Genomic DNA, 15,305 nt, shown 5'->3' with positions numbered 1-15,305 from the left:
CACAAAGCTACTGACTCTTGAGGGTGGAGGAGATGAAAAATTCATTTTCTTGATTTGGCACAGGTGCTTCTGTTTAAGCAGCTGAGTCTGGCTGGGTGGGATTCAGATTTTTAAAAGCTTAAAATTGGTGCCTATAGAAAGTTCTACATGGGAGCTAGACAGCTAGTGATTTGTTTTGGTCAGTGGAGACCTAGAGTTTGATTCATTTGGCTAAATGTATCTAAAATAAATTTGGAATGTCTTAAGGGAGATGGCAGAGCTAGAGTGACCTTCTAGACCTGCAGATACCTCTCTAGTACTAAATGTCAGGCCCTAGTGTCTATGCAACCAGATTGCAACCTCATTAACTCTCAATGGACTTACAGACACACAGCCCACACATCAAGACTACCTGATGATATCTATGTAGCCTGTCTCCAGTTGACAACAACTGAAAATCCCTTTGAGGAGTAGACAATCAGGCACAGTCAGCTTTCACCCTCCCCTATGGTTTTCTTCCTTTGATGTGAACACTTCTGAATATTCACCATCACAGTACACTTTATGCTAACATCTTCTGCTAACAAAATTTCTGAAAACACCCAGAATTCCTCATTGGTCATCTCTGTTTGCTTTACCACCACACAAAATAGATAGATCTCAGACAAAACTAATAGGCAAGCTAAATCCAACTCTACAGTCAGTTGATTCTGTGCTGCTTGGGGTCACACTTAGAGGAACCAGAATGATTCCATGCATGGTGTTTTCATTTCACTGAAAAATTAACAAACACAGAAGATGAAGGAGGCAATCTGGGCACTACATCAAAATAGGACACGAGAGCAGAGCCAAGATCTGAATCAAACATTGGCTTGTGATTTTCAGAATGTTACACATAATGCTGATTGACAGTACAACAATGCCTCTACCCAGGGAAGTGGAAAACCAAGCAAAGGAGTAATTTTTCTTCATAGTTCCACTAAACTGGCACACCAACAAGGGACAATTACTGATGATTTCTTTTTTTCCCACAAGTCATAAGTTATAAGCAATATGGAAAAAAAAAATGGCTGCAACACTGGGCTACTGTGAGAATGACTCTGTAAACAAGAACTGTATCTTGTTTGGTGCCTGTACAACCCCTGTCTCACATCAACATCAACAAGAAATAAACCGCTTTACTCTTATCTTGCAATAAAAAGTGGGAAGAAAACATGAGCAACTAATTGAAGCAGTGAGCTGGTGCTTCATGGAAATCCAAAGCCAAGGCTATCTATATATTGAGGTTTCCACGTGCATCATGACACACTCTTTAACTGTTTGCAAAGATTGTAAATCATAACAACAACTAGGATGTTACGAAAAACAACATATTTCATTTTACAATTCTGATTTACTTAAGAACATAAAAGGATAAAAACCTAGAAGACCATATAATTACAGAGTTGAATGGTCATATATAAGTGATCTAAGGGACCTTGGTTCTGATGTTTGCTATTTTCTGTTCACTTTCCAATTTTAGTATTTTTGTATATATTATCATTGTGTATAGAGTAAACATAATTGTGTATTTAAAGATTTCTTCCAAATAAAGTAAAATAAAAACAGTAAACAGTGTCTTAAATGACAGTTTAGCTAAGTGGTTTACCAGGGGAATGTTATTCCTTCAGACAATATAGCCCTTTCCAACCCTGGCTAGAGGACTAATATAGCAAACCATGTAATCTTTTTGGATCTTGATTTAATATTTCCATAATTATTATCATAGATTTTCTATAAATGTTTTAAATAGATAATCAAGCCTCTCAATCACAGCCTTTATGTTCTGTAGTGTTTGTACAGCACGATATTTCAAGTTCATCAAGAAGAGTGTGGCCAGCAGGCTGGAGGAGGTTCTCCCCCTCTACTCTGCCCTGGTGAGGCCTCATCTGGAGTCCTGTGTCCAGTTCTGGACTCCTCAGCTCAAGAGGGACAGGGAAGTGCTGGAGAGAGTCCAGCACAGGGCCACCAAGATGATCAGGGGAATGGAACATCTTTCATACAAGGAAAGGCTGCGGGAACTGGGGCTGTTTAGTCTGGAGGTGACTGAGGGGTGATCTTATTAACATTTATAAATATCTAAAGGGTGGGTGTCAGGAGGTTGGGACATCCCTTTTTTCTATAGTAGATAGTAACAGGACAAGGGGTAATGGGATGAAGCTGGAACACAAAAAGTTCCACTTAAACATAAGAAAAAACTATTTCACTGTTCAGGTGAGGGAGCCCTGGCACAGACTGCCCAGAAGGGTTGTGGAGTCTCCTTCCTTGGAGGTCTTGAAGACCTGCTGGACATGTTCCTATGCAACTTAATCTAGGTGAACCTGCTTCTGCAGGGGGGTTGGACTAGATGATCTCCAAAGGTCCCTTCCAACCCCTACCATTCTATGATTCATGTATGAACATAGTTACCAGCTCCTAGAAACAGCCCTAAATATATGGGAATGATAAGACCAGTTCTGGAACCAGGTATTTCATATTTCCAAGAAAGGAGTAGTGATATCATTAGGTAATGATGGGAAAAGGCATACTCTCCGTGAAAATCACATCTGCTTTCTTGAAAGTTTCTTCCAAGTATTTTTCAATTGTTCATCTGTCCACCTCAGCATTCAGTCCTAAACTTTTTCCAAGAGCTGTGCTGGGAACCAATTGCTTCTGCTTCAGGAGAAGTCATGTGCCAGTGCCCTGCCCTAGCTACCACAGCTCTTACCTCTGTCTTCGTAGGGGAACACAACCACTCCTGTTCCGTTTTAGATGTTTGTACCATAAGATGTGCTAAGTAGATGCCAAATAATATACAATTGGATCTTTTAGTACTTTCAAAGACTTGTCAAATGTGACAGGTCACATCTCTCACGTGGCTTATTAGACACTGCCTACTGACTCTGACTGACAGCATTTCCGAAGTCCAGCCCATTGTTGATAGAGGTTATGGTGAATATATGTGTAGACACAATCATAGATACGTGTTCAATGATAATCAAAAGCAGCTATATAAGAAAAATACTTATTTTCCAACACCATTTCTAAAGCAAACTACTCTGTTTAATACAGTAGTTGGAATGTCTGCAATAAATCATGCCGATGGTAAAAAGACGATATGTTTTCCAATTTAGGTCAGCTTTATCACTTTTACAAACTAGTAGGTTAAACCATCTATAAAACAACAGACTTAACCTAAGACGTAACCTAGTGTGCCACCCTGCTTATCACTATTATCCTCCCGTGACAGGCTGAGCTTTAAGTAGGTTAGTGTGAGCTTAGAGCAAAAATTCCAGTGAAACCTCCCTGAAGGATTACGAAGATGACGCTTTAAAAATTGCACACAGATAAACAGTGTAAAGAAGGACCTGCTATTTTTTGGTGGTAAAAAGCACTTACAGATGCTAGCAATTTACTTACAAGCAAATTGGTCAATGCATGTTTAATATAGTCCTCAGTTACTGCTAAAAAAATCACTCTGCAATAAATGATGTATTTTAGCTTTTATTTCCTTGACTCATCTGAAGGCATCTATGGGAAAAAAATACTAAAGGTCTAGGCTGAGATGTTCTAAAGGGACACCAGCAGCTTTCTTTGTTTCTCTTACAAATGCATTTTATCACAGGGTACTATTAAACCTGTATAGAAGCAGGTTGGCTCCAGCCACCTTCCCCCATGGAGCACAACGCTCTGCACCATCGCTTGCCCCAGTGAAACTGGAGAGGAGGCTTGCCAAGTGAAACACTGAGCCAAGGAAAGATGCGTGGCTCTGTCAAGCAACATTATATTCAGATCTGGCAGTGACACAGCGCTGTGTGCAATGGAAATAACTGGACTACATCAAATTGCAGAGATGAGAAATCTTCCAAGAGGGAAGGAACAGAAACTGAGAGCTTGTGCTGGCAAGCTTCTGTACAAGGTGTAAATCCTAGTTTGCTGCATCCCTGCATCTCATCCCCAGGAGTAAGCCCACCTTCCTCACAGAAGTACCCTGTGGAACTGAGCCCCATGTCCCTCCCCACAGTATTTCCAGATAAAAGTTTTGGTAGTCTTCATTTTCTACAACAGCAGTAATACTCTGGTGTCCATCACTGTCTGTTTTAATAAATTATCATGGCCAGGAGCCATCCTCTTCAGCCATGGCTGGAAAATGCATGGTGAGCTGGTAGCTGGAAATTGCCAAATTTATGCCAGGAAAATTTCTGACAGTTTATACACAAGCATGTTGTAGTGGGCAGGATTGTTGCTGGAAGGTCTGAATTTACTTGTATAAATGCTCTACCTGGCTGCTGATTTTTATGAAACTTAGTATCTTGATATCTCAAACCCATTGTCAGCTTTGTTTGGTACCAAAGGGTACAGGGGAGGAACAGGGGAAGACAGATTGACATCACCACACAAATCTCATTTCTCAGAGGTTCAGTCTTTTTCAGGACTGAAGTCTAGAAGAGTAAACTGAAAAGCATGGATGAAGTGAAGGGGAATTTTACCCATGACATCTATAGGGTCATGACTTCTCTGCATCATGTCCATGCTCCCAGTGGAAGCCAGAGCAGCTCAGTAGTGTGTGCAGTTAATACAAGCTGACTGTGTGCTGGCCTGTGGGAGATTTGCCTGGTGAACTTTCACCCAAGAATTGTCTAGAGAGAGGTATCCACACTGCAAAAATCATATACCAGACCCAGTGCTAATGAATAGCCTTATTATCCATCCCCAGAGACATCAGAGACTAATGAGCTGATCAGTGTAGGAAGCTCTTACCTATATCACACTGTTGTCAGAGTCTACAAAGTCAGGTACCTTTTGTAAATATTTTAAATTGATATCAAATGAAACTTAATTGAAACTGAAATTAATTTAGATTAAATATAAACTAAATTGATAGTCTCAAGTGTTAAAAAAATCTTGCTAAAGTTAATTATTTGCTGTAGAGGAGCAAATGGAGATGAACAAGGTAGAGCTAACTCTCTGGAAACCCTGAAGTCAGACAGTTGTGTAAGGCAGGCAGACTAACACTGCACATACAAAATAATAGCTTTGCTTACTCCAACCTGTGGTTTAGTAGGCAGGGGCAAGCACAGCTGAGGCAAGAAAGTGTGGGCAGCTGAAGGAAAAAATGAGGAGGAAGATTAGAGGTAAAACACATTCCTCCCCCTTCATTTCCTTCAACTGATGAGCACATTTTCCCAGGAGTCTTGCAGCCAAGTGTGATCCTGAAGTAAACACCAATGTCACAGAAGTTGAGCCTTTCCACTCTTATCCGAGTTTGTCCTACAGGACATCAAGCTGATATAACTGCATCCTTTTGCTTATCGGCAAAGGGAAACAAGCATCACCTATGGAGTATCCTTACACCATGGGGTGAGGCAGTCTGTAAAGCTACTGAGACTGAAGGACAGTCAGGCAAGGGACCTTGGGAGCAGCTGAGCTGACAGGCTCGCTGGCACAGGATCAGGCCCTGCTACTTTCTTGGGTAGCAAGGAAAGACAGTTTTGGTATCTCTGCAACCAGACTGCTGACATATACAAGTGCACATCCACACTGCAAATTCTGTAGGCAAGAATAACTTCAGATTTCTGCACACTATAGTATGGCTAAGGACTGGTTATAATAATGTGTTCCAAACATCATAACTTGTGAAGAGCTGCTAATGGACATCGTGGCTTACACAAACAAGGAATTACAGGTTGGATTTCCAAAATTGATGAGTGCTGACCTTACTCTATTTCCACTGAAAGCAACAATGACATTTTCATTGAAAATGAATAACTGCTTATAAATCAACCTAAAAACTCACATTGGAGGGTCACATCCCATATAAATAAACACCAAAAATCCAAGAAAGAAAAGGTGTAAGCAAGACTATCCAGAGAAGATGCACATCTCACCCCATTTTTCTCAGGCAGCTCAAACAAAAAAAATTTAGCTGCTACAACTTGAGGAAAAAAAGAAACTATTTTTAGAGAGAAATTAAAGGAAGTATAAAGGCACAGATTTTCCAGAGAAAAACCCATAGTTTTTTCACAGAAAAAACATAGTTGACTGATTTCTTCAAGGTATATGCAACTATTTTATAAGACCAACTTTTCTGTCACAGAATTTCTGTAAAAAATTCACAGTAGTTCCTCAAATATTCAATCAAATTTGACTTTTGTCAAACAGTGAATAGTAATCTTCAATATTGTAAAGAGCTTCTCTGGCACATCATAGAATTTAACAAGAAGTAAATACCTCTCACAAGATGTTTACAACTCATCAAAACTAACTTTGTAATTTTTTCACAATTTATTGTTAAATGTTTTGTAGAAAAAGAGATGGAAACAAATATTTCTTGACACTGTAATTGCAGATAATAAATAATACACTGTAACAGTATAGGTAAACAAAAAGTGCCTAATGTAGGAAAACGGAAATATCAAAGACACAATCACTCAACAAGTACTGTGTTCTCCATCACCAAATTATCATAGAATCACAGACTGGTAGGGGTTGGAAGGGATCTTTAGAGATCATCTAGTCCAACCCCCCTACTACAGCAGGTCCACCTAGATCAGGTCACACAGGAACTTTTCCTGTTGGGTTTTGAAAACCTCCAGAGAAGGAGACTCCACACCCTCCCTGGGCAGCCTGTGCCAGGGCTTCCTTACCCTCAAAAAAGAAAAAAGTGACCTCGTGACATCCATCATTTAGATATTTGTAAATATTATGTTCTCAAAGAAGTGAGTGACTCCCTTTTTTGCAATGTTAAACAGTAAACCAACTTGATTATCTAGAATACTTAGCTGCAGCTTGCCAGTATAGGTAGAAAGGGAATAATACTCAGAGGAGAATATGTTTTTACAAACAAGACAGTAAAAGAAACACAGAAAAAGTCCCACACAGTGAAATGTTGTAATTGTTTACTCATTTAATAAGGGAGAAGTATGGATTTTTTTCTATGAACAGGACAAACTTCAAATATTTTCTACTTTCAGCTCCACTCTAGGTGTATTTTCTCTCTCAAATCTCATCTATCAAAATTTAGAGACAAATAATTCAAAATTACTTTAAGGTAAAATATAGTAATATATATTCTCATAAGTCATGTTAAGCTATGTATTTTGTTGACACTTTATATGGTACTAAATCATCAAACAATAACTTAGAGCTTTAAAACAATTTATCAAAAAACCCATAAAAATAACCTCTTTTTTATTCCAGGTTGTAAACTACCTGAATTTATTGTTAGGAACTGTAAATACTTGAGTATGACAGCTCTGGAATACTTAAAGTTTATGTTGATGCTCACAGTCTGAATAATACATTTGTGTGATGTTCTAACTCTCAATAAATGCAATAGGTTAAAAATTAGGTCAATGCAAATGTGCTGTGTACCTAAAGGATCTATGATATGACTAATAACTAAGAGGGATCGATCCCTGTTGAAATGCTAGGCTTGATAGACTTGCACATTATTTCTCTGATGGCATGCTACATTACAAAACACTATCCCATTCTTGCATGCTTTGAAATATAAAGCCCTAATAGGCACAGGAACTCTTAATCCAGGATAAAGTCAATATTCTTACTTATTAAAATCTACAGTTTGTAGGACTCTTTCATCTATAAGATGCTAGTGCAAGCAGATTAGGTCATTTCATTACCTCCAAAGTTATTATCTCCTCACAGGCATTACGTGTATACTTACATGAAGTTGACACAGCCCGTCCCCGCAGGTGGAGCGATCCAAACAAAGCTGAGGTTTGTAGTCGGGAGGTGGCTCACGTGTGATGCAACCACACTGCACATAAACTGGTTTCCAAACTGATGGTCAGACATAATTCCTACAAGAAGGAGATGGGGAAGATAAACAGCAACACATGTTAATGGCTCATTGCAAGGTGCTAACAGACCAGAAATACATCTGCCATGTGTTTCATCATGGCAACTCTGAATGCAAAAAGACCAAGAGTAATTAGAATTAATGCCAATGAAAACATTGGAGCTGGCCTTTGCTTGAGCCAAGGATGACTTTATATTTACTACAGGGCTCCATGTATTTACTACTGTTAGTCTTCCTGAGACCAATATCAGAGAAATTATCTGCATTTTTAAAGGAGAAGCTGGATCACAGCTGCTGTAAATCAATGTTATTTCATTACCTGATTTACACCTATTATAGATCTAAAAGAAAATAAAACCTGAAGGAAAACCTATGGTGTTTTAATAAACAAAATGAAGCTTTTAGAGAAAGGTGCCACAGGCACATCTATTTGGAAAAAAAAAAGATGAGCTTTGGATTCATTAAGTCTTCTGATCTGAAATAAAAGCAGTAATCTCCAGCAGTTTTACCAGTAGAGACTCCTTTGATTATACTTTTTTTAAATCATCTTCTAATATATGAATGAATGTGAATATCATCTATTAATCTCTCCCTCTGGAATTCACTTATGTTCATTGTTAGACAAAAGAATCATCTTTTAACAAGATATCAGGTAGCAACCTTTTCTCCCTCAGAGCCTTTCTGTAGTTTTCTACAAACCAGTGCAAACTTGGCTGGTAGGTTAATACCCTTTGGCTTCAATTAATTGAGTGGAATACTACACCTTTAATCCTAGTCCATTAAACAGTAAATGCTGAAACTATTCTTCCAAGTGCACTTATTAGAAAGAAATGACTTGTTACAGGTTATTTCAAATTTTGAATCTTCAGTTCAGAAAACAGTGACATGGGCTGAAACACCACTAATAGGATCAAAAGGAAAAGTGACTGCATGCTTAACAAAGTGACTGTTAGTTGTTAGGTAGGTGGTTGGATCTCAGAAAGTTTATAGCGGCTAGATTCAACAGAGAAATCAAACCCATCTCTGTCTCAGAATCCTCTACAACTGTTTTTCACTGCAATGCTTCTGTAGTGGGAACCCAACTATTTCTCATAATCCCTCTCAGATCCAGAGGTGGGAGGAGTTTGCAAGTGAGAGATTTCCACTAAGGAGAGATGATGAATGCAAATGTGATGCTCTGCCTGGTGACTCTCCAGGTGACTGTCATACCAGCAGCATACTGCGAGGATGGGAGCTGTCTCACATGCAAACCATTTGGCATTTTATAGATCAAAAGCAACATTTGAAATCCCATTCAAGAACTGGTGAGGATCACAGGCTATACAGCTCAGGTTTATATGTGCTATTTGTTCTGAGAGATACTAAATTCTAAACCAGTTAAAATTTTTTGAGGGGGAGAAAGGAAGCTCCAGTGAATTTAAGTAATGTTGCAGGAGTGACAGGAGGGAGTACATAATGACAACGATGCCCATATTTACAAACAACCACAACCTTCTCACTCAGGTTTTTTCAGTTAGTTCATCACTGAAGTATACACATGAGGGTTTCCATTATTCATGATTATGCCTTTCAGCTCAAATCCCCAAGCAATGCTAAAGTCTATTAATTCAGGATGGCCACAGAGAAGGCTCAGGTTCCCCTTGATGGAGACCTTTTCCTGGAATGCAGTAGTAGGGAAATCCAGGGAGACAGTATTTTACCGACTCTTGTTTATCACAAGATGCAGATGAGGTCTGAACATCTCTTGTCATGCTACTTTACTGCCATTTTAAATCTTCCTTTGCCTGACTGGCCCCCAGGCTCACTGTTCAGGTCTCACTGATGAAATCTATCCAGTAGTACCCTGCTGAGATAGATATGTCAAGAAATATGCCCAGGGAGGTCCCTCACAATGCGAGTGGTATTTAGGCAACTGCTCTACTTTGCGGAGGGTGAAGGATGGGAACTCTGCTTCTTTCCAAAAGTTGCTTGTCTTGCCCCTCTCACTTTGAAGTATGTCCTAAAGTCAGTGACTTTGGTGCTGTGCATTGGGAGTCTCTGGGAGTGATTCAGGGCACCAGCTCTCATCTGTCATCATCTCTGGCTGCACAATGGGAAACAGAGCAAGCTGAAGACTTTATCAGGTTAATTAAATAACAGACATTGTCGGGGAAGAAACAGGAACAGACCTTCAGCTTGAAGAAATTCCCCTTTTTACAGAGCCAGCCAAATTCAAGGGAGGACAAAGACTGTCCCACCACATCCCCCAGTTGGGGACACGCATACCAGCTTGGGAAATGTGACTATTTCCCTCCTTGGAAGCAACACATGAGTTAATGAATTCCCTAGGTTTCAGACACTAGACTGAAAAAAATGTGTCTAATACATCAAACACATACAACATCTGTGGAGAATTTCTTTTTCTTTTAATTTACAGTTTAAAAAACCTCCAACTTTGCAGTGACTAGAATAAATTCTAAACAATGAAAAAAACCCCTCATTCATTTTTTTCATAAAGGACTCAATGAATTGCACAGAGAATATTCAAAACTCCAATTTACCTTTCTATCACCATTTTATCTTTTTATTTCATTAATTTATTGGGATATTTTTTACAAGAAAAACAACCACTCCTCATCTACTGGACCTTTATTTGGTGTATAAAGTCCATTGTGGAGTTCAAAGTCATCAAAAAATTCCACAATAATGAAGTACTGGAGCTTCTGTGAGTGAATATTCTGTGAGTGATAGTAAAAAATACCCAGAAAACTTGGATGCTTAGACCTCAAAGTTTCCTACTGAAAATGTTAATAAAAATTAACAAAAATACAAAAAATGGAATAAAGTAATTGATACTAAGAACACATAAAATTTAAGGCAACGAATATGATTTCCCCCTCTTGCTTCCAGTCCTTTGCAGTCCCATGCTATGGAAGCTAACTCCTCCCTTCTCTTCCATCCCCTCTCTAGCTGGCAAGCTGCGTCCCAGACTGAATGTTTGCTCCATAACAAATGAAATGACAGATGTGAAACAGCATTCTGCTCCAAAAAATAAAATTAATACTAGAAAAGCCTGATTATATAGCAGCTCTCAGAAGAAAACTGAAACCTGTAAGTACCTCTGCTCAACATCGTTCTAGAGACATTGCCTCTTACATCATGTTGACCAGTGCAACTATACACAGTTAATTCTTGTGTTTACAAAAGTATTAATCTTAAGGTAAATTTTAAAGATCTGTCTGTGTAAAACTCTGTAAACACTTTTGCAAATAATTGAGTGTTTTCATGTGATTTATTGAACATTAATATGTTCATAGGTTTGTGACAGCTGCAGAACCACAGTCCTAAAATGTTACATGCAAAGACACCGTTAGCACCTCTCTGAAGTCCTTTTCCCTTGTTTTTTACAGTGTCCACTCATCATACCTATGTGTTTCAGATGACTGCACTTTTTAGATTCTCCATGCCCTAAAATTTCTGAGGCTTTAGGAGTCTCAGTGTATTCATTCAAATCTTAGACATACTTTGTACCTGCCAAGAATACTGCTACTAGAGGAACAGACATGCTCAGTCCCTCTCCAGATTTAGCTCAGCCTCTGTTTTTATTGTGTAAACTTTTATAAAATACGCTCATCCCTATTCAGTAGACTATCTGTAGTCACTGAAACAAACCACTTCTATGTGAAGAGCTAAAGAGACAGATAAAATACAAGAAATCCAGGGATACAGAAAAAAATATGTAAAGGAAAATTTTAGATAAAGTCAGATGACAAATACATAGCCTCAATCCTTACATGTGGATAATTATTTCAATCAGAAACACTGATGGGGTTGTAACAGCTAATGCAGCAGGTAAATATTTTGCCTCATTTATAAGGCAGCATACAGGAAGGTGAACAAGATGTGAAGACACTCTTGTAGGTGGGTGTTGTGGTTTTGCAAATACAGGGTCCCTCACACAGGACACAGTCCTTAATGAGTATCTCTGGTGTGAGTTCTTCCCAACAGTTACAGCTTCTGCAAATACAGGGTCCCTCCCACAGGACACGGCCTCTTCTGGGCATAGTCTTAATTAACTTCTTTGGTGTGGGTTCTTCCCCACAGCTACAGCTTCTGTGAATACAGGGTGACACGGCCTCCTCTGCACATTGTCGCTGCCCCTGATATGGGGTCATTAACAAAGTGCAAACAAATCTCTGCTTCACCAGTCCTCTCTGCAGGATGTAGGGGAGTCTGCTCCAGCACACCTCCTCCTCTCTTCCCTCACTGACCTTGTGGTCTGCACGGTCTCTTCTGTCTCTTCCAACTGCTTGCACCACCAGCCGGAAAACAGGGAAGGACAGAGCAAGAAGGAACAGGAAGAACCCTTCTCTTCTGGCTGCTGCTTCTTAAAAAGTGATCATGAAGACACCCAATTGGCTCAGCCCCAGAAGTGGGTCTGGCTCAGAGTTGGGGAGAATTTCAAGCCACTTCTTACAGGAGCCATCTTTACAGCCCCTTCCCCATTACCAGAAATGGCTCCATGTCAAACCATGACACTGAGTCAAATGCAAGTGCATTGAACTCCTTATTATTTTCACCTTGTGTAGCTTCCCCAAAAGGGTTAGCTATAGAGAATAGGAACTATTCTCCCAACTGAGCCCTTGGAAGCTAATTAATAGTATTTTCTACTGGCAGAGCTTGGGAAGCATCCAATGGTGCAGATAACTGCAATGAGTCACATAATTTTCTACATTTTAAGTCTGAGAAGTAGGAACCTGTAATATTTACAAGTGATAACTACATAATGTTCCTTGTTACAACATCACGTATCCCCCTTATGTATGCTCCTTAGACAACAGTTTCCTAAACCACAACTTTATACAAGGAGCTCATCTGCATGTCAAGATCCTTGGTAAATCCTTCACCATTGCTAGGCCTCAACAGACTTTCCAGCACTGAACCAAATGGTAGGGAGTCTACCATTTCCTATTTACTATATGAACTGAGTATGGTATTAAAGAGAGGGTTAACACAGGTGTAAAATGAATTGACCACATTTTGGTTTTGCTGCCTCTAAACTGTTTATCTGCTACGTGCTTCCATTGTCAAAGTTGTGTATGAGTAACAGCAAAATGCCAAACAAAATATTGATTAAACACCAAGAAAACCAAAATCAGCCTGGGATCTTTGGGAAAGCATTCATTCCTGATTAGTAGATAATAAATTTAAGTCAGAAACAGACACTTTCAAATTAGGTTTTACATTCTGTAAAAATGAAGTACCTAGTCCTAGGAACATCTTTTCCCTTAGGAAACAAATCTGGGGACCTATATTCTTCACCCAGGCTCTAGTATCTCACAGGGTGATCTATAAACAGACAAGCTAAACATGGTTCTGCCTGGTATTATGAAGCAGGGAGTGATGCAGATGGGACTGTGCCAGAATACACCTCTCATGCTGAAGCCCACACTAAAGTGGCTGAACCAGAGCCTGCAGCTTGCTTCTGCCATGCAGCACCAGGGATTTGTTCTAGAGGGGATGCAGCACAAATCTTTTTTTTCAAATTGGAAAGATGCTAGTAGCCACATTTTTTATAATAATCTATCACTGTTTTACAATAAACAATCACTTTGTCAGGGAGATTACGCCTACAGTCTCTTCTCCCCAGAAGCCCATCCTCTCTGTGAAGTTGAAGATTAATTGTATATAGAGGTCCCCCCATGCTCCTGTCACATATGAAACCATGCTACTCAGACGCAAGAGTGCAGGGATAAGTGACAGTGGTGGTGGCTACTTAACAAGGAGCCTGGGTTTTTAGTAAAGTCACTGTAGGACAGGTGTCCAAGACCATTGCAGAAGTAGAATTCTTCAAGTTAAGAGAAAGCCACAGCTGGAAAAGATCTAAATTCACAGAAGTCCAAGTCCAGGCCCAAGGCTAAAAATCTATTCCACGAAATATATAGACACAACTGCATCTTACGGCTACTGGAGCTGCGGTTTTCAGACCACATTTTCAGGGCTGGGCACCTCCCCTTGACCTAGGTCCCTTTGAATGTCTAAAGGAACTTTTAGATCTTTACTTGTAAAAAAGCAATACATGTTTTCCCTCAGTTATACAGAGAGTGAAGTAATGGTCTATTTTTAGTTACCAGAACAATATTTGAGCAATATCTTTAAACTGTTATTAACTCCTTTCGAGACCGTGAAATATAAGTCTTAAAATTCTGTGGAAAACTAGTGATAGGAAGAAAATCCAGTTTCTTTCTGTTTGTTTTGGGTTTTATTAAAAAGAACTCAAGTATATGTTTAAGAAATACATCAATAGTCTGTGTTAAAAAAGGGGTGTTGGGAGTAAAGAAATATCTGGAGCTGGTAACTATAATTTCTAAAACATAAACACAGATTTTCTGTTCAATGAGTAGCCAGTTAAAGGCAACTGAATTAGCCTTGGAAGATCCTTTCAAAGTGAGTAAAGGTGCAGAATCTGGCCCTAAGTGAACTGCACCCACCTAACTAAAATATGCTGTTGTTGATTGATTTTGGGGAGATGGTCTCATTCTGCTTCACAGGAAAAACACATCTCGTTTAATAGAATGTAACTGACTGCTAAAGCACTTGGTGGCCCTTGTGATCAATTAAGGGTCAGAATAGCTTGATAAATTATTAAATAGTATGAAGAATGAAAAGACCAGCAACAGTGAGATACATTTTTCCACACAGCAATATGTTACCTTTATCTTTCTTGAAGTCATGTGTTTATTTCAGTATTCTTACTACTTTATTATTAAATAATAAACCCTTTATCATATGTCATGTTGGGGAAAATACCGTACACAGAGTAATAAAGAAGAGTAGAAAAAGAATGGATGAGTGTATCACAACTTAATAAAGTCTGCTACTAAAATCCATAACTTCTTTTGTGGTCAGGAGCCACCTAAAGCCTGAATATATCAATTCAGTTCCTAAGGGGGTAACACTGAGCTGAAGTGACTCAGACTCGGGGCAAGTATGGGTTTTATAACCTTTTGCTACATATATAAAATTCAAATGTGTTTTCTTTACAGTACCAATGACAACAATTTGCTGCAAGCTCACATCTGAAATACGTTCACAATTATGCACTCAGGTCCAAAGCAGATCAGGTTAGGGCATTTAGGTGCTAATAAGAGCAGTGCTTTATGTTCAAATTTTCAACTGCTTACCAAAGCCAGCACTTGACTAGAAATACAGGTTTGCAGGAACAATCATTTAATGTACAGATTTATGAAGTTTGCTTCGAGAGAATATTTTTTCCCTTAACCTCTCTTTTAGTGTTCTACTTTTAATGGATTGTTAATAAAAACTTTTGAGCAGCCTTTTGTTAGAATCCACTTAGGGGTATAATTTCATCTCAGGGATTTATGAGACCTGGTCTCATTAAACCTAAGGGGAGTTACACATATGGAAATTGTGGTGCACGGGGAGGAGAATATCCCCTTTCATTTGCATAATTCCCCAAGACACTGAATGAGCCCCTTGTGTAGCG

At 39.1% G+C, this 15,305-nt stretch overlaps 1 protein-coding gene across 1 annotated transcript in view; it reads right to left on the bottom strand.

Annotated features, from left to right (window-relative positions):
• RELN (reelin) overlaps positions 1-15,305 on the bottom strand; it is a 296,993-nt gene that overhangs the window by 205,516 nt on the left and 76,172 nt on the right. Inside the window, exon 3 of the mRNA XM_062020283.1 lies at positions 7,685-7,820. Coding sequence (XP_061876267.1) covers positions 7,685-7,820 — 136 coding nt within the window. The remainder of the gene's footprint in view (positions 1-7,684; positions 7,821-15,305) is intronic.

This window comes from Colius striatus, chromosome 1, assembly GCF_028858725.1.
Source record: "Colius striatus isolate bColStr4 chromosome 1, bColStr4.1.hap1, whole genome shotgun sequence".
Lineage (NCBI taxonomy): Eukaryota > Metazoa > Chordata > Aves > Coliiformes > Coliidae > Colius > Colius striatus.
This window is presented reverse-complemented; position numbering and strand designations above follow the sequence as displayed.